Source organism: Gymnogyps californianus, chromosome 14 (assembly GCF_018139145.2).
Source record: "Gymnogyps californianus isolate 813 chromosome 14, ASM1813914v2, whole genome shotgun sequence".
NCBI classification, from domain to species: Eukaryota; Metazoa; Chordata; class Aves; order Accipitriformes; family Cathartidae; genus Gymnogyps; species Gymnogyps californianus.
In genome coordinates, this window is record NC_059484.1 from 17,699,012 (window position 1) to 17,718,057 (window position 19,046).

The following is a 19,046-nucleotide window of genomic DNA, read 5'->3' on the forward strand; positions in this document are numbered from 1 at the left end:
AGTTCGTGTCATGAACACCTTTCTGCTCTGGAGGATGAGTGCTGCCCTTCCCTGTTTCTCAGGTGTCCGAAGCCCAGACCTGGCTGGCACCAGGTTTCCACAGGCTTCTCCTGGATGAGCCCAGCTGTGCCAAGATGAGCTCTTGCTCCATAGGTTTTTTGGAAGAAAAAAACCATCCCAAAATACTCCCAAACGCAGCAACAGGACAAGAGCAGAGACGAGGCCACTGATGGAGAATACACAGAGAGTGACCATTACCCTGGGACGCGAGGGGCATCGTGGGGCTGATGCACCGCAGCGGGGAGGAAGGGCCACGGGGCTGTGCAGCTCGTCCCATTGCACCCTGCCGCGCTGACGGGGACCCAGGACCCCAACGAAATTTCTTTCTGCAGGAGCCAACAGGCAGCTCTGCACAGTAAACTGCAGGGCTTAAAGCTAACAACGGACTAAATTAAAGACTGGGTGCGGAGAGTCACAAATTGCACCTTGCCTGGGTTTGGAGGGGCATCTCGCGGGACAGCCCGGAGGCAGCTCTCCGTCAGCTAGGGAAGCGCTGGAGAGACAAGTGCGCTTTCATGATGGCACACAGCATCTTCAGTTGCTCACATTAACTAATAAAAAACCACTGTGTTTCTACAGATTGAAGCAAGGTTTTCTGAGGAACCACAAAACCCTTCTTTTCCACAGGCTGAATGTTTCTAAACTATTTCCCACGAAACTCTGCAATAAAGTCTCTCTCTAAATTACACTCATTAGTTAAATTGGGTTTCATTACCATCCTTTCCCTCAGTGCCCATTACACCAGCTGGATGCTGCGTTTCAGGAATCCATTACATGCTAACAACAAAAATGTTTCCTCTTAAAAAAATAAGAAATAATGATAATAAAAAAGATGTTTTGGTGATAAACTAGTTGCTATTTCTTTAAAGGTCCAAGATATAATCATGAAACAGCTGCTTGTGGACACCAGAGTGCTCTCTAGAATGCCCTGTTCTTCCAATTTATTTTTTTTTTAATAAGCATAATTAACAGAAGCAATAAGTTGTTATCCACGTAGACAGCTTTTTGACTAATTCAGGCCCTCTTTTATGCACTCGGCAGTCTCTAGGAAACATGGGCAACACAACTCAGCACAGCAAGAGGGAAAGTGTGCTGGCACATGGGATAACAGCTCGTCACCTCCTTGAATGGCTCATGTGTGGCATTTGCCACCATCAAAAAAAAGAGAAGAAAAATGAGACGTTGATAATAGACATCTGCAGTACCATGCCTCGGGGCTTACTTCCCTTAATTTCACGGTAGAAATTAAACTAGAATCTTGCAAAACCTGGATATTTCCAAAACCTGACATTTAGGTAACCAAACTGCCATCTCTTCTTCACTGCAATCTACCCATACCCAGGGGTTTCACTCCGTTTGAATCTGAAGGTCTTTTAAGCATATTTCAGTGTTTCAGGTTGTACTAACTGGTGAATACAACAAAATGAGAAGGCTCCTGTCTGTTGGGTTTATACGTTGGGTAATTCCGGTAAAGCAAAAACCAGAGCAGGCTGTGAGCTTCAGCATACCTGTGTTACCAAAAGCTCAAAATTGAAGGGGTGGGAGGGAGGAGCAAAGAGCATTTTTAGCATAAGTTAGTTGGGAATTCACAGCCTTTAGAGCATTGCCAGCAAACTCAGTCATGCCTTGGTACTTGGTAAAACAGAAAGGAAACTATTACAGCTATTTGCATCCCTTCCATAACAGAGGAAAAAAAACCCTCATATTGCTAAGTGACAGGCTGAGTCAAACTCTTCCTCTTTAATGAAAACTTTATTAGATCCCAGCATGGTTACAATTTTGGAAATTGCTTTTAGTGAGTTTGATGAGTTTGGGAGCTAGGATTTAATGTCATTGTCTTTTATATTTAATCTCATTCGAATTACATTTAATTTGATTGTGCTGTGGTGCTTACTTGCATATGAGTGGTTTACCATTTTGCTACTTATTCACCCCTTTGAAAGAAAGACACCCACCTCTCCCCCTGTCACCCCCAAACGCAGCACAATGGGTGTTCATAAACCCCAGGGTGTCCTGCAAAGCCTACAAAGCTGCAGTGTTTGGGGTTTTTTGGTGGGCTTTTTCCCCTCCAGACACACATGCTATCTAGGCTCTGCAGCTACTGCTAAAGAGGATTGCCTTTCCCACACACACATTTTACCTCTTTCTCAGTGGCTCCCAGCACCGTGTAAGATGAGGAAAAGCCCTGTCCTGCCTCACTTACCTCCCACACGGTTTCCCCCATCTTCTTCCCAATGAAGGAGCCCTTCATTGCCTGCATCGCACAGGCTCTGCCCTTGGTTTTGCTCCCCCTGTCCTGCTTTAACTCTTTCACACACCTACCATCAATGCAAGATTAATTAACTGCCAATCACTGCCACCTTTCTGCGACTGGTTTTTCTGCAAAGAAAAAAACAACTTTGGCTACAGCTAGCAACAAGCAAAATGGGAAGAAATTGATAGGTTATGTGCATTGCTTCCATCCTTGGAATGTTGTTCAGACACAAAATAAGGCTGTAACCCCCGTGAAACGCAGCGTGGTGGGCGCAGAGAAGGCGAGCAAAGCATCCGCTGCTCTTGCACAGTTCACACAAAATCTACATTAATCACTCTTTGCCTCCCTGATCTTTATCTCAGGGTATAATGTAAAACGTCAGCAAATAATTTAGTCTTTACCATGTTTAATTCGCTCAATTAGCTCTGTAAAAACTTTTCAATTCAGTTAGCAAAATCAAAACAAAGCCAAAAAATGTCACGGAGGGGTGCAGGGAGCCATGCCTTGCAGACCTTAGCAGTCTTCCCATCCTCCACACACCAGAGGCAGTGAGGCAGTAGTTTATTAAAAGACCCTGGAGAAACCAATATCCAAACTGGGAATCCAGATTTCCAAAAAGCTCTTAACCCAAATTTCCCAGTGTGACACAAGAGCAGATGCACATTTTCTACAGTCTACGTGGCCAAGTGTATTGGTGACACTGCTAATTTAGGACACGAACAGAAGTTAGCTGTTGTGGCTGCTCCCGTGAGTCAGGGGAACATCAGAGAAGGCGTGGGCCGACGGCCTAGAGACCTTACTGTTGTGTTTGAAGAATGCCCTTGAAGCTGGTGGGTCTCCCTGTTGCATCTCACCATGGTGCATTCGCCTCTGCTGCACTAAACTGAGCCTGCAACTTGAAACAGGATGGACTGCGAAAGTATCTGGCCTTCAGGATATCTATTAGTAACGGAATTAGGAAAAAAAGCTCATTTTCTGAGTTTCTGAGGAAACGCACAGAATTACTTCACTCATTCTTTTCTCCTCTTTGATCTTGATTGGTAGGTCTCTAACAAAATTAGTAATTAACAAAACGAATTTAAGATAATGCAATTTTATCTGGATTGGTTTAGCTGAGCCCTGGGCATAAGAAGCATTGCACAGAGAGCTAGGTACTGTCATATTTTTTCCTACATACTCTGCCTAAACATATTGTTTCAGAATGTTACTGTCCAATAGATTTTTCCCCTCTCTACACATAACATCTGATGAGCAGGAAAACAGTCAACCAGGAGTGTTTCTTCTGGAGAAAAAAATCACGCAGGGATTCAAATGGGAGTGCGGGGTGTGGGAAGGCAGCAGCAGGTTTAAAACCCCTCGTGTAGCAGGACTGGCACGACTCTCCCCCTCGTCTTGCTTATTTGCAGTGGGTTGTCTGGAGCTGAAACATCTCACGTGGTCTCCACCAGGCTATGACGCCCACTCCAGCCAGGCTTCAGCTGGGTTCAGGTGTTGGCTTTGTCCAAGCCAAGCTGTTACCCTGTCACTGTTACTGTATGACAGACATAAGTGACATAGTTGGATGACACTTCACTGGGAGAAGGGGAAAGGAGAAGGCAGCATGTGTGTCTTGAAGACATCCTAATGGGATCACCTTTTCCCGTGAAATACAACTTCTGTTGATCAGCATCCATCGGCAGTTGATGTTTCCATCTCTGGCAAAGGTGGCTTTGAATCCTGTGCAGCAGAACTGCTCTTGGTTCTGTTTTGGGATGTAAGGCCAGTCTTCACCCATCTGGTGCCACAAAAGGGCACAACATCCCCGCTGAGAGCCCTGACCCAAAGCCATATCTAACTTGGGCTCTCGATTTTTATTGCACAGGGAAACAAAACAGTCAGTAGCGCCCAGTGGCACAGACCAGGTGGCCAAAGAGCCAAGAAGACAAACAACTTCCAGCTCCTGGCTGTAAACCAGGGCATCACATTCCCTTCCTTCCCAGAAACAACACTTGAGGTAGCCTTGTTCGTGCTCCAGTGTTCTCTTCTTCTTCAATTTCCTGTAATTTTGCTCAGCCACAATATTATAGGTTTTATAACATTTTCCGTTCAGGCACAGTGAAGATTGTAAACATGTGTCTCTCCCACTGTCAACGCTGAAGGTTCATCACCAGCCACATGGCAATATCTGGGATGCATTAATGAAGCTGGCAAATAAAAATGGGGTGCAAGGGTCTCATCTCACAGATCACCTAATCAGATTTTTCCAGTATGAGGTTGGGTGTGATGCGTGGCACAGAGCTGCGTCCACCTGGCTGAACTTCCTTCCGTGAAGCAACAGCCATGATGGGAGGGCAAGGTATCCATCTGCCCAGATATTTTTTTAGGTTCATTTGAACTCTTTTCCCCTTCTCCACCCAAGTTATCTTGCTAAACTTCAGGATTGTGCAACGGGCAGGAATAGTTACAAATTGTCCCTAAAATTCGGGTTTAATATTCATGGGTTTGTTGTAAACAAAACCAAACAAAATGACGTAGCTGCTATTGCTAAATAAGTTGGAGCCGCTACACCGCCAATTAGCCAGGCTGATGGTACACCTCGAGGGCTGCTGTCAGTTCTTGCTGTTGGCCTGAATCGGCGAGCCAAAGAACTGAGGCCACATCAATTTTCTGATTGGCTGGAAAAATTTGGATACAGCCTCTGTTAGGATGTATAAATAGAAAGCAAAGTATTTTAGACCTTTCACTTTGAAAGCAGAGCTCTCAAGGCACATGAAAATGCACGGAGTCACAGCAGTCGTCCTCGCGATTGCGATCTCCAGTGGTGAGTTAGCTGAATTTTAGAAAACCTTGCTCATTGTAACCTGCCTTCTTTTTCTTCCTCTATTTTGTTTTTTTGTTTGTTTGTTTGTCTGTTTTTTTTAATGAAGTGTATCTGTAAGGGTTTAGGAACTGATCTGTTCTCTGCCATTTTTTGCTTTTGAAAATAACCCCTCTCACATTGCATAGAAACCTCCAAGGAAAAATCCTTTTTAGATATGGTAAAGAGTTGTGGCAAAATTTTGTTGGAGTAATGTTGACTGAATAAGAAAGAATCAGCTGAGGCATATCAATTACTAACAGCACGCATGTTTTCTTAAAAGCCTTTTACTTAAAGATCAGCCCGCTGAGCATAGAGTGTTTCCAGAGATGTTTCTGTGTTTAATGTCATCACCTTTGATTTCACAAAGAATACACAATTCATTAAAATAAATGAAGACTACCTAGAACAAAGGGCTGTTTTGCTTGAGGAAGTCATTAGAGATTTCCTGCACCCCTTTAGCACCAGACCTTCAGTGCCAGCACATCATTTCCCCTGTTTGCGTGTACTCCCAGAGCCCAACGGGGATGGTGCCTGCCGAGCTGTTCGCACACGCGAATAAACCTCAACTCATTGCTTCTTGCTAGACCAGCCCCGTTCTTGCTAAAGCATCCCACGGGAAACCCTCGTAGTTTTGGTGGGGGGAGCAGGGCTGTTAGAGGCTTGGTGAAGGTACCAGCTCAGGGGTTGCCTTTCCTTTCTCCCCTATAAATGCCTTCCCTCTCTCAGAGGTCGCCAGGGCCGTAGGATCAGCACGGGTTTGAGTGTGGGTGATGATAGCTGGAGTCTGGAATAAGAAATATGCGGGTGTTACCCTACTGGCTGCTACTTTGAAACAGGGATATAGAAACACTGGGAGATAGAAATGCAATTAGTAAAAGGTAGATGACAGCTTGTATTTTTGACTGGATCCCACATTAGGGAATAGGAATGGACTTGGTGGGTCTCTCTCAGCCCTATTTTTTACAGTTACAGTTCAGTATCCCAAGATCCTGGGAGGCTCAGGTCACCTTCCAGGCAGAGACATCCCGTAGCTCCAGCTCCACGCCTGCTGTGTGAATGCAGCACGTCTGCCCTGAGCAATGGGAGGGGAGCAGGTCACTCCATGATGTCCCTTCCAGATCTATTTGTTCTGCATTTTTGCTTTGAAGTTGCTGCTTTAAGTAGCCTCAGATGTCACTGGACAAAGCATAAAACAAAAAAATGCTGCTTCGTTGCATCCTTAAAATCAACTTGCATTAAATGATGCACAACTTTCTAGTTCCTTGAAGCCTGATCCATGGTTACAGCAAAGTCCAAAGGGACCTTGCTATTGATTAAACAACACGGGCTGGGAAATCCCCTTTCTAGCTTGTGGGTTTCATCTTCTGTTCTTCTCTTTTCTTCTTTTCTAGCTACTGCAGCACAATGGGCGAAAATCTGCTCAGGTCAACCTGCAAATAAAATCAGAGGCTGCAACTCGCGGGGCTGCGGTGGATACAACGACCCCAGGTCCTGGGCTGGGATGATGGGAGGCTGCTGCACTTGAAACTTTCTTAAAATAGAAATAAGCATGAAAAAAATGGGCGAGAGGAGGGTTTCTAGCTGGCAAGGCGCTCTGCCGCGGGCTAACCCGCCTCGCTCTTTTTCAGAGGAGGGAGGACGCACAGGGGAGTGGACGTGGCATGCGAGGATGGCTCGGTGGTGTAAGCACCCTTCGTGGGGAAGATTGACAGACAAGCCAGGCCCTATGGAAACGGCAATGCCATCAACCACGGAGTCCAGCTTTCAGGATCAGGTACCAGAGCTGAGAGACATGCGTCTTGCAAAGCCTGATTGCAAAACACTCCAATTCATTTATAGAGCTTTAAACTGAGCCAAAAATAATGAATCCAACCCAAACTGCAGTGTGGTTGCATGTGAATCCAAGTGAAAACTGTAACTTTGAAATCCAGGTTCTGTCAGTGCAGGAAAATTGATTGAAAGGATTACAGCATTTCACCTCTGTTAAAAAAGTCAAAGGATGAAGCTGGTCCCTTTGCACATTTTGGATAATTAAAGGAACAGCCTCTGACTTGCTCATGCAGTTTTCCCCCCCCTTAATCCCCCTCCCCACCCTCCTCCATATTAATTTAGTTCTTTTCCCGTTCTCTCTTCTTGATGCTGTAGGAGCATCACAGCATTTTCTGTAACTTTTTCTGCTGCTGAATCTCTTATTTTATTGTTATTTGTGTTTTGCTACTGAACTTTATGACTTCGCCAGGCTTTTAAACCATTTCATAGGAGCGACAGTTTCCCCCTCTTCTCTCTCCCCTGTTAACAGGATTCTGCGTTAAGATGTTTTACATCAAACCCGTCAAGTACAGCGGCCCCCCCATCAAGAAGGGAGAGAAAATCGGCGTCCTGCTGCCCATGCGAAGGGTCTACCGAGGAATTGTGTCCCATGTCCATATCCAGAACTGTGACTTAACAGATCCTACTCCCAACCTGTAAACGAGCAGCTGCACATCAGGGGCAAAGCCTTCAGCCCCCCACTTGGGTATTCATTAAGTTGCCTGGGCATAGGTAGTTGCTCTGGTAAAGTGGAAGCCCCTGAGCCTCAAACAGTTGTTCTGCCTCAAAAGTATCCATGAACAAAACGCTGGTGGTTATCTGAACATAAACAGACCCAGAGTAAGGTATAACACATGGTTTAAAGCTGCTATCGTATCCGGCACATCACTACGCTCGTAGATGAAGAAGGCTGAAGCAGTGAGGAACAGACGAGTGGCTGGGAGGTGGTGGATCCTCGACGCTCAGCAGCACCGCAGTGAGCCGTGCTGCAGCTCACTCGTCTTGGACTGCTCTGCTCTCTTTGCAGCCAAACACGAAGATTTCTTCAACAAGCCAGAAGTTTCACTTGTGCTTGCATATGGAAAATCACATTATTAAAGGGCTGCTTCACTACAAATTGCTTTGGATTTCTTTGGTGCTGTCGCAGACTTTGGGCTGGGATCTGCTTTTTTAATGCAACTGGGGAGAAAAAAACCTGTATAAAGCTGAAAACCGAATCTTTCCTGGGGCCCATGACCAAAAACATAAAACAACATTAATGAAGTAACTCATTCCTTTTCCCCAGACTCCTGCTGCAGGATTGCCTTGGCACACCCAGGTTTCTTTTTGTCCAAGTGAGGCATTTCTTTCCATTAGTAAATCAGCTGAAAACTTTCCCGGGACAACAAGTTCTTGTTAACAGGACAGGGCTTTTCAGGCCAAGGCTACCAACATGCTACTGGGAGTCTCAAGGGCTAAAAGTGCTCTACAAATGCTGCAGGCTCACATATTTACTAACCCAACTGCAGCCTCGGATAAGCAGGGAAGCTGCTTCAGTGGGAGCTGCGTATGTCCTGACAGCAGATTTGTTTCTTCTAAGAAACTACAGAAAGATATTTGCTACATCTGTGAAAAGTGCTTACCCTGCTGCGTCCCATTCGCCTTCCCCAGGAACCACTTTAATTTTGCTGTGAATGAAAAACCAGCACATCCCTATACATATACAGCCCCAACCTGCAGGGGCAGATAGCAAGTAGACATTGAAGGCGAGTCAATACAATTGAGTTTGCTGTGGAAAAAAACCCTTTTCCTTATACTGAAAGCAGAAACATTTCAGCAAAAGTCCCCAGTGTTCTCCGGTTTTGACCAATTTTTTTTTTTAATTTTTGTCATGAAGTTGGTTGCCCACAGAAAAGAAAGACTCCCACCTAAGTTTCACTTGCTTAAAATCCCAGGTTTTCACCCATTTATCAACTTCCTACATTTGAAAAGGGAAGGTGCCAATCAAGCCCCCACTTCTCCATGCAAATCCTAACAAAAGACTGAGCTGACCTTGCTGACTGAGCAGGGCTCTGAGCCTCCAGCCAAGGCACCAGCTTTCCTCCTCTACAAGTAACATTTTCACCTGTACATTAATGACAAGAGCTCAGCGCTTTTCTGGTGTGTCCCCACAGACTGGTTTCCCAAACCTTTTCAGGGAGCTATTACTTAATCTGAGTTTTTCCAGCAGCGCAGGGAGGTGCAGTGCTTTGGTGCAGGGATGCGGGATGCTCCTGCAGGTGCCTGAGAGAGGTACAGGGCAAATGCTAAAACTTCCAGTTTTAGCTGGGGCTGTCACCCAGCAGCAGAGAAGAAAAAGTAAATACCACTTTCTCTTTTAGGTTACAGGGCAGGTGGGGCAAACGGGATAAGTAAATCCAGCTTTATCTTTTCAGTCTAGTAAAAAAATAACTGGCTGCAGAGGAAGGGAAAGTACAATTTGTAGCTGAGTCTGGGAAGGAAAGAAAGGGCTGGTAAAATACACAGTTCTAGAAATACTCAAGGTGAGGGGAAAGGGTGCTGGGGGAAGTAACAGGGGCAACTAGGCTTTTCAGAAAAGAGTTAGCAAACTCGGGCCATGCAGAATTGCTTTGTTTCTGCACCAGTTCTGCGGGGATCCTTTTCCTTGCTATCCCTTTTATTTTATAATTTGTACCACAAGGTCCCAAGCTAACTGCCTAAGGCTGCAACCCAAATCTACTCTATAGCCTTCTATTTCCCCGAGCATTAAAGGACTTTTGGAGGATTCAGCCAGAGCTTTGTCCTCCCCATAAGATAGGACATAGGTAGCAAAAAGATTTTGTGTTCCTCAATCCTCTTCATTAAAACCTGCCTAACTTCGGCTTAGCAAGTATTTTAATAAAGGCAAAATAAATTCGAGATGGAGTCTTCAATCCGTGCTGTGCACCAGCACAACTTCAGCTTCATCTTCAGCTCATACTTAGCAAAGAAGAAAGCCAACATACTCCGATCTCCTACAGCCTGCTATCTACTTAAAATGACATGCCCAACCATGCCTTTTGGCTGATCGGCTAGCGCAACCTGCTGATTTTCCGGCGATACTGCAATATAAGCCGTGTAGACAAAGCTTAGTTACTCGTTGAGGGAAAATTCCTCTTATCTCAGCCTTGTCAATGATCAGAAGTCTGAATAAATAGGGAGTGTCATTTGTTTTACGTTGTGCCAGCTTGATTTTCACCATGAAAGCCTGTGCTGCTAATTGCACCAGTAAATTCTTCTACAGTTAATTTTTAAAACTTATTTCATTTTATAATGACTAGGCACAAAGAATATTATTCATTTTTCAGAGAAACAGCTTTCAAGGTTCTTAATAATTCACTACATAATTTACGCGGCAGAGTCACAGTATCTTTGGAAAGGCTGAATAGCAAAGCAGGGATTTCTCCTGGACAGCATCAGGCTTAACTCATTCCCTGCCTGTTGATAGCAGCCCAAACACCCGCATTTGCCTGCTGCACTCTTGCTCAGCCCAGAAGAAGACCTCGAAGGGACTTACACAGCCAGGGAAGTTACTACTGACGTAAAAGGGGCAAGACGGGGAACTCGCACCATTCACGCAAGAGAAAGAAGTCAGCCCTTCCCAAGCCAGCCCGCCTGCTCTCGGTGCGCTCCTCGCAGCCCTGCACGCTGGCTCCTCTCCATCTCCTTGCCCGCTCCCCACCGCAGGGAAGGAAATGGTGCAACTGCAGCTCCCAGGGGCTGTGCAACGCCGGCTGGTTGTTCCATATCCTTCTGTTGGTGTGTGCCAAGTGACCGATTCGTGTCTTTCACAACTGCACCTACCAACTGTTAGACTAACATCTCCGTTGCCCAACACAACAGGAATCCCACCAACTTCGGTTCAGAGCTTCTTCGTGCCCAAGGTGAGAGGTCTGCACCTTCCAGCTCGCCCAGGAGAGATGGGGAGCGCACTAAGAAATCTCATCTGCAATATCATACATTTGAAAACTGTTCTATTAGGAATACTTTACCAGAAGTGTATTAGATATATTATTGTAGCAAATGACATTTTGACATATTTTGGAAAGAACAGAGCAAGATACAATGCTGTTAAGATCTCTCATGGAGAAAATATAAAAAATGTACACAGCTACGAGCATTTGGAGTCAGCTCTGTAACACAAATGAGATGGAAATAATCGCAAAGACCGGGTATCTTAGAGCCATTTTACAAAGTAGCAGGCTGCAAAACAGGACTTGGAGAAAAGCTGCTTCAGCGCCTGCGCACCTATAACACAGTTGTACTTCTCTCCTCGTGCCTACCAGCTTGGCTGGCTTTACACCCAGCCTTTCCTTCGCAAGACTTTGTAGAGCGGATCGAGGTGCTGCGATTCCTTCCTTGGTAAAATTAGGAGCATGTGAGTTCACAAAAGTCTATAAAAATCATTAGCTTTTCAAGGCAGGTCTGCCCCAGGTACAATTTATATAATGAGATATTTAAAACTCTACTAGTGCAAACTGGCAGTCAGGAATAAATCAGAAATAAAATCCGGTTGAGAGAGATCATTATTGCAGAAACCCCGCTGGAGACCCCTCAACTGGGAACGGCCAGGCACCACCCAAATAAAGTTTTTATTTTTAAATGGTTTTGTTTCCAGTAGGGAAAAAAGCTTACAGCAGCTGGTATCAAGCTAGCCAAGCTCGTAAATACTTTACTACTTCTATGCTATGAAATCTTCATTGAAAGATGCCACCCATACCACCTCCCTTGCTGATTCTCTCTGCTAAGGAGAGCTGAGGGGGTTTGTGGAAAGCTTGGGCTAAATGAAAGTGAATAAGCCTGGAAAGCTGGAAAGAATATTACACAAGCTCTCCCAGCTTGTAGCGACGAACGCTGTTTCTGGCAAGGGTCACACAAACCCACGTACCCCGTCTTTCAGTTCAGGGGTAAGCAGCATCCCCAAATCCTGAATACCCACTAAGAGCTCTTACCAGCACCTTGTATCATTTGTAAGCCTAGACTCCATTATATTGAGCAAATTACAACCAAAAGCACCATCAAAACTAGACTGAGGGGACATAACATTTATATAAATATTTGTTTGGTGGCTATGAGTATGAAAAACAGCAGTTCCTTCTGGCAGGATGGGGGAGAAAGCAGCAGGGATAAAATCAGCAACGCCACTTGTAATAACCCCAGGGAGGGCTAAAAGATTGTTTGGGGGTTAAATATTGACTGTAAAAAAAGCTTGGAACCACAAGCGAAAAATTTGTCTCCAGCTGCTTGTTCCATGGAGATTTTCAGAACACACAATGTACAGACGCTCTTTGCAAACTAGACGTGGGGCAGAGAGCCATCTGTTTCTCCTCTGAATAAAACCTGCAGGACTTCCAGAGGTTTCTGTAACTTGGAATATCAGATAGTTTATGTGAAAGTGCCATGACTCCTTTAAATTTCATATTAACTAAGACATGTCCGTAAAGAAAATCTAATGCTTTTCTGCAGGTAGCGCAAAAAAAAAAAAAATCAAACTGAAGTATTAAAAGAGACACTAAGGAGCCTGCATAATAGTACAATAGCTGAAATCAAGCAGATACTAAATGAATCATTTCAAACCTATAATTTTTTAACTCCATATCAGTTATGCCATGCAACTTGGGTTTGCAGCTGTTTGTTTCAGAGCTTGAAGATGTTTTAATAAGAATTGAGTTGTCAAAAACCAGGGTTTCAGTGAAAAGACTTCATGGATTTAAGTCCAGGCTAGGTGATAATTTCAGCTGAACAGGAAAAAAAGACAGGTTTCCATGCAAAAGCATCTGTATTTCTTAGCCGAAGTGAAGACTCACGCTACAGCAAACATTACACCCTCATGTGTTCTCTGTCACTCTGTTAGAAAGCTCTAATGGGCACGTACACTTGGGGAGGAGGTACTGGAACGAGCAGCGAAGGACAAACTGGTTACATCCACCGTGGAGTTTTGCCCATCTTTTCCCTCCAACTCCATCCTCTGGACCCTATTCTTGGTTCCTACCGGTTTTGGCCTAAGTGCGCCCTTGCTTCAGGAGGGGGAAGAAAAGGTGTTAAGAAACGGTTCAACCAGAGCTTCCTGAAATGTGGGATTGTTCGTTTCCATCTGTTACTGTGTGCTAAGAGACCAACCATTTTATCCGTCTTTCCCAACCAGCTCTAACAACTGTTAGAGTTTGTAGACATCCTCAGTGCCTAATATGGCAACACCATCTGCCCGGAGCTGTAATACTTTGCTCAAGATTGATTGGCCAAGACAACAGACTTGGGCTTTCAAAAACACATAAATACCCCAGGCAACTACTGCTCAGCGTCTTTGATTCGATCAAAGAACACCGGTGAAACAGCCACAAAATGCCAGCTCTCAGTCTGGTCGCTCTGGTCAGCTTGGTGTCCACTGGTGAGTTGAGATTGCTATATTGCAGTTGGTCTTGAGTGGTTTTAGGCAGACACTAACAAATTACTGAAATTTGCTCAAACATAAATAATGCTAATTTTTTTCAGTCGGGTTTTATGAAGAATTATGGTAATGTGCACAGTTATGACTTATAAAATATGGAGTTAGGTATGCATTTACAGTCATATATTGAAGTGTTTAGAGGTTTCATGAAGTGAAAGTAGTTTAACTTATTTCACAAACTAATATTAAAAACATTTATCTATAGCTTTTCTTTGTTTTTAGTGTATGTACCTTAAAATAAGACCTCAAGAAAAAGGGATCAAATCTATATAGCAGGTTGTACAATGTTCTTTTACCTACGGTTTCTGAAATTAGGAACTCCCATGAGCTCATGTCTTCCACTTTAAACACCCGATTTTGCACCGTAACACTTTCTGTTGTACCGTACTAAGAACACGGTTGAATTTTCCCCGTTTTCCTCTTTCGCACGTGAAGTTTTCGCCAAGCAGCTGGACGCACACCCGCCCCAACAACAACACAAACACTGGGCACAGATCTGCAGCGGGAATGCCATCAACAAAATCCGGGGCTGCGATAGATACGGCTGTGGCCATTTCGGTGCTGACAGGTAACACAGCAGGGCATCGGGGGTCTGGAGCAGTGGGGTTCGCTGTTGCTTTCCTAAATGACATGTTCACACCGGAGAAAGAATAGAATTTAACCAGAGCTGACACTTAGAATGAGAGAAGACTGTTGTCTGCGGGATGTCTTACTTATTTTGGGGACGTTACTCGGCAATCTCGCAGAAGTGCAGTGATACCACTGCTACTAACTGATGCATGGGGGAAGAAGCAAGACCATTACGCGAATTAGCAGCCAGAGTAAAGGAAACAGAAAGTATTTCAAGGATTTGTGTCATTTATTCTTGTTGCTTATAGACCAGATATTTAACTAACATTCAGCAACAGCTTACAGGAAGCTAAGTAGATGAATTTACACAAGCTAAAGGTCTGCCAGCATCGTTATCTTTACGTAGGCACCTCATAACAGAACAGGTTATATTTCCCTGAAAAATGCTTTTATACGTAGAATGACTCCTGCCTTCCCTGCGTTTTCCTGTTGTCTCCTCTCCCCAGGTGCTACAAGAAGTGTCCAACCTCATCATGCAACTTCCAAATTTCTAAATGAGAAAATGCCAAACATAAGATTCTATTTTACACCAGCACAGATGTACTTTTGGGTGGAACAGGGGTACTTTTCTATAACAGCTTGAAATACCCCAGGAACTTGGGAAAATTAAAAATATGCTTAAAATTTGAAATCTCATCCCCCTTTAAAGAAGGTCAGAGTAATACAAACATTTTGCAACAAAAAAAGATGGATCCAAGCCACTATTTCTTTCCAATTTCATTGCAGATGCAAAAATTTTGTTGGACAAGCTTCAGATATCAGTACTGTGTTAACTGATCTATCTATACATAATGTTAAGCCTGGCAGACTTCTTTAATTACATCTCTTTGTTTTCAGGCACAGTGGTAAAGGAAAGCACGGGGGTGTGGATGTCATCTGTGCTGACGGAGCGACAGTGTACGCTCCTTTTAGCGGCCAGCTCTCCGGACCCATTCGATTCTTTCATAATGGAAATGCCATTGATGATGGAGTCCAAATCAGGGGATCAGGCAAGTAGTAACAGCAGATACGTTGTGAGGCACACACAAGTAATCATTCATTTACTTGAGGAAGGTTTCTATTGCTCTTCAATTCAAGCAAAGCGTTGAGTAATCTTACACCCTCTCTAGTTCCTACATTGAAGCACAACTAGACCGCTCCTAAGAAATATCGGAAATCAGCACCAGCAGGATGTAGTCCTTTTCCTATGCTTTTCTTGGAGAGGAGGGAAGAAGGGAGTTAAAAAACAGGTAGCAGGAAAACAACAACCCCAAATTAAAAAAAAAAAAAAAGGAAACAGTAAAGTATCAGAAATATGCCCTCAATTTTGCTGAGAGGATGTTTTCCTGTCCCTATTTTCCAACTCCCTCTTTTCCATAACAATCCAAGTAATTTTGATTTCAGGATCGTTGGTACCTCGACTACATTTCTGCTTCATTATTACAGTCTAAAGTAAGAGGCTGGCATGGAAGGTTTCTTGCTCACCCCAAGAACAGATGCAGCTGATGTTTCCTGACCTCGCTTCCTCTCCCGTCTCTTCCAGGTTACTGTGTAAAGCTCGTCTGTATTCACCCCATCCGGTACCACGGCCACATCTACAGAGGGCAAACACTCGGGAGAATGCTGCCAATGCAAAAAGTATTTCCTGGCATTATCTCTCACATCCATGTTGAGAACTGCGACCACTCCGATCCTACTGATCTACTTACGCCTGGTAAAAAAACCAAACAAACAACCCCCCCAGAATAAGTAGTATAATGAAAGAAAATTAAGTTATTAATTAATTTCAAATAAGGAAAACGGTATCAAATAGCAATAGTCCCTTCTGTCTTAGGTTCTCCCCGACAGCAACATCCAAAACAAAGAAAATATGCATTATAAATACAGCATAACAGGACTGTAGACAGTGTTACAGGAAGGAGAATGTATCAGCTTAACAAATTGTATTTCTTGCCCCTCCATGACACAGCAGCATCAAGTGTCAGCAATAAACCGAGTCAGACATCTCTTCTGTTTGTACGCTTTTAACTACTAGCAGTGTTTTCAGTAATGCATCTTAGCAGACTTTGGGATGATTTTTTGTAAATACAAATACTACCTTGGCAGTAATGGAGAAGAGGACTTGAGGAGTCCAGTCCCATCAGCCTGGGTGTAGAATACGAAACAAAACTGAGTCTTTTCCCATCCCTCAGATTACACTCTAGGAACAGTGATACTCTTTTTGAATTTTTGTCTTTACAGCATGTTCCTTATATGAGATAACCCTAATCTAGAAACATTACAATCCAGTCTTAGGTGTACATTCTATTTACATTTCCTAAAGGATGACAAATTTTGTGGAGGGAACATCCAACTACACGCATGCGATGTAATTCCAGTATGTTCCTACCTAACTAAAATTAAAACATAGTAGTTACAAACATGCAACACTTAGAACCTAAAAGTTAACTTTGATGTGCTGTGTTTCTGTATTTCAAAGTTGTTCCACCATTGCCACCATTTCCACCACAGCCACAACAGGAACAGTGGGCAACACTGTGCTCCGGGAATCCTACAAACGAGATAAGAGGCTGTGATAGGTATGGCTGCGGATACTACGGAGCTCCAAGGTACAGTATTGCTCCTCCAGTGAAATAGAGTTGAAGCCTGTTTAAGCCACTTCAGAATTACAGCTTTGAAGGTTTAGGTTGGACATGAGGAAACATTTTCACTACAGGGGTAATGCAGCACCACAACAGGCTGCCCACATTGTTCATAAAACCTCTATGCTTGGAGGTCTTTATGATTCAGACTAAGCTGTGCCTGACCTGACCTGGTGTTGGGAACCGTCTTGACACAAGTGGAAGGTTGGACTTGATGTCCTCCACAGGTACCTGCCACGCAACATTACTGTGACTCTACAGTTCTATTTAAAGGCTTGGAAGAAAGGCGCTTTTTTTTCCCTCCAATTCACAAAACTGCAACTCCAACAGATCATCAACCTACATGGCATCATCACACCAAAAAACCTTCTATAGATTCTTCAGCCAGTCAACTATATCAACACTGTCTCAGTACAAACAACCCATTTCCAGATCTTGCAGCATGCTAACTCATCATCTCTCTCTCTATATATAATGTTAGGCCTGACAAGAGAGACTTCTCTAATTACATATTTGTTTTCAGACGCAACGGTAAAGGAAAGCACGTGGGTGTGGATGTCATCTGTGCTGATGGCGCGACAGTGTACGCTCCCTTTACTGGCCAGCTCTCTGGACCCATTAAATTCTTCCATAACGGAAATGTCATTGATGATGGAGTCCAAATCACGGGAGCAGGTAAACAGCTATTTTTCATTTAATATTTCTTTGTCTTGAGGTCATATAGGATGTATTACCTTGCAGCTAGCCAAGTAGTTAAGTAAGGTACATATTTTGAAACACTGCATCTTCTATCCGTTTACATGCAGAACTTTTTGCTCCTATGTTAGAATGCAAATAATTGAGTTCTGTAGAACGTTTTCAAGCTCTTCTCTTTACTAAAGCAGGAATTCCCACCTTCTCCCTGCCTTCTATCTTCCCTCCTCCACCAAGCCAACAACTCCAACCACTATCTCTATTTTTTATGACCACAGTGTCTTTGCTATTTTGGTATTTCTGCTATTGCTATCTCAGTGGAAAGGACAAGACAGAAAACGTTCATATTTCTGAAATAGTTAGTACAGAAGAACAAGTGCTTCATCAGTCATCTGATGTTTTCCCTCCTCTTGTTTTCACCAGGCTTCTGTGTAAAACTAGTCTGCATCCATCCCATCAGATACAGCGGTACAATTTTTAAGGGACAAGTCATTGGGAGAATGTTGCCAATGCAAAGAGTATTTCCTGGGATCACATCTCATATTCACGTTGAGAACTGCGATCGCTCAGATCCTACTCGCAATCTCGAAAGGGGGAAAGGGCAAAAAGTGTGAAATGGAAATGTAGTAAATTCCAAATAAATTCATCTCAGCATCCAAAAGTTGTGTTTTCTTCTCATGCACAACAACAGTTTATATTACTACTGATTCAATACTTTGAGCCTTACATAATATTGCAAGGTGCTAACATTAATATACGTTCCAGGTACCGATTAGATACTGTTTTTTAAGTACCTGTAATTGTTGTGAACATTGTATCTTAGGCTAATTGATGAACTCTACTACACCTTGGCAAACAAGATTACTTTAGATTTTGAAGGCACCTGAACTGAGGAAAACTAGAGGGAAATTTATTGAAACACTCCACAAGGCATAAAAGATGCTGTTTGGAGTTGTCGTGCCAGAATAACCGGTGTCTCTATTGGATGGCAAAAGGGACTCCGCACAAGGGAAAAAAAAGATTTGAGCTTTTGTCGGAATTTGCATTTACAAGAGAATCAGGAAATTAACAAAGACAAATTATAAGCTTTCTCAAAGAGTCTGAAAAATTAGTGAGCGTGAAAACTTGCTCACCCCCTCATGTGGCAGAAAAGGTGCATTACTGTTAGCTTCTCACTGTAACGTGGACTTTTTAGTGACCCTACAAATCTCCTTAGCATATCAGGTGTAAATTCTGTACTTCAAGGGTTTTAGTTACTCTAACAAACTGTATCGTTGCCTCATACACTTTACAGATTGGGTTTTAGAAAGCCTTTGCAGGGCAATAAAACTAGGAAAAACCAATAAAGTAGGCAAAACTTGCCTTAGCTAGGACAAGGCAGAGCTCTGAAGTACAGGCTACACAAGGGATAGGAGGAAGTACAGGCAGCAGGCAGCTATCTACAGGTTCTTGCCAAATGCAATATCCTCCACTGCAGTCATTCACGAAGACCTACTTAAGAAGGAAAAGAAGAACTAATGCTGCTTTACACAGGGCAGTGTTTTGACACTCCTCCCCAAAGCACAATGCGTATACCATAGCACCAACACATGATGCTAATCTAACACTAAAACTATAAAATTCAACATTAGGTTAATGTCAGAAGTTACCTTTCAACTAAAATTAGCTTCCTAC

The 19,046-nt window shown here is 43.6% G+C and overlaps 2 protein-coding genes across 2 annotated transcripts; both read left to right on the plus strand.

Moving 5' to 3' along the window:
• The first annotated feature begins 5,062 nt into the window (after window positions 1-5,062).
• LOC127022124 (leukocyte cell-derived chemotaxin-2-like) lies at window positions 5,063-7,622 on the plus strand. The gene is given in 4 exon segments (XM_050905555.1): window positions 5,063-5,114; window positions 6,545-6,641; window positions 6,782-6,927; window positions 7,453-7,622. Coding segments are annotated over 4 exon segments (465 nt in total).
• A 5,700-nt stretch (window positions 7,623-13,322) lies between these two features.
• On the plus strand, window positions 13,323-18,019 carry LOC127022024 (myeloid protein 1-like). The gene is made up of 7 exons (XM_050905425.1): window positions 13,323-13,368; window positions 13,864-13,996; window positions 14,896-15,047; window positions 15,581-15,751; window positions 16,517-16,646; window positions 17,203-17,354; window positions 17,796-18,019. Exons 1-7 carry the CDS (start codon window positions 13,323-13,325, stop codon window positions 17,984-17,986), a joined length of 975 nt encoding a protein of 324 aa, XP_050761382.1. The 3' UTR covers window positions 17,987-18,019.
• Window positions 18,020-19,046: the final 1,027 nt, after the last annotated feature.

Coding starts and splice junctions, on each gene's coding strand:
- LOC127022024 (XM_050905425.1), top strand. CDS start 13,323: ATGCCAGCTCTCAGTCTGGTCGCTCTGGTCAGCTTGGTGTCCACTG. Junction 15,752..16,516: donor TACTGATCTACTTACGCCTG/GTAAAAAAACCA, acceptor TGTATTTCAAAG/TTGTTCCACCATTGCCACCA. Junction 17,355..17,795: donor AGTCCAAATCACGGGAGCAG/GTAAACAGCTAT, acceptor TGTTTTCACCAG/GCTTCTGTGTAAAACTAGTC.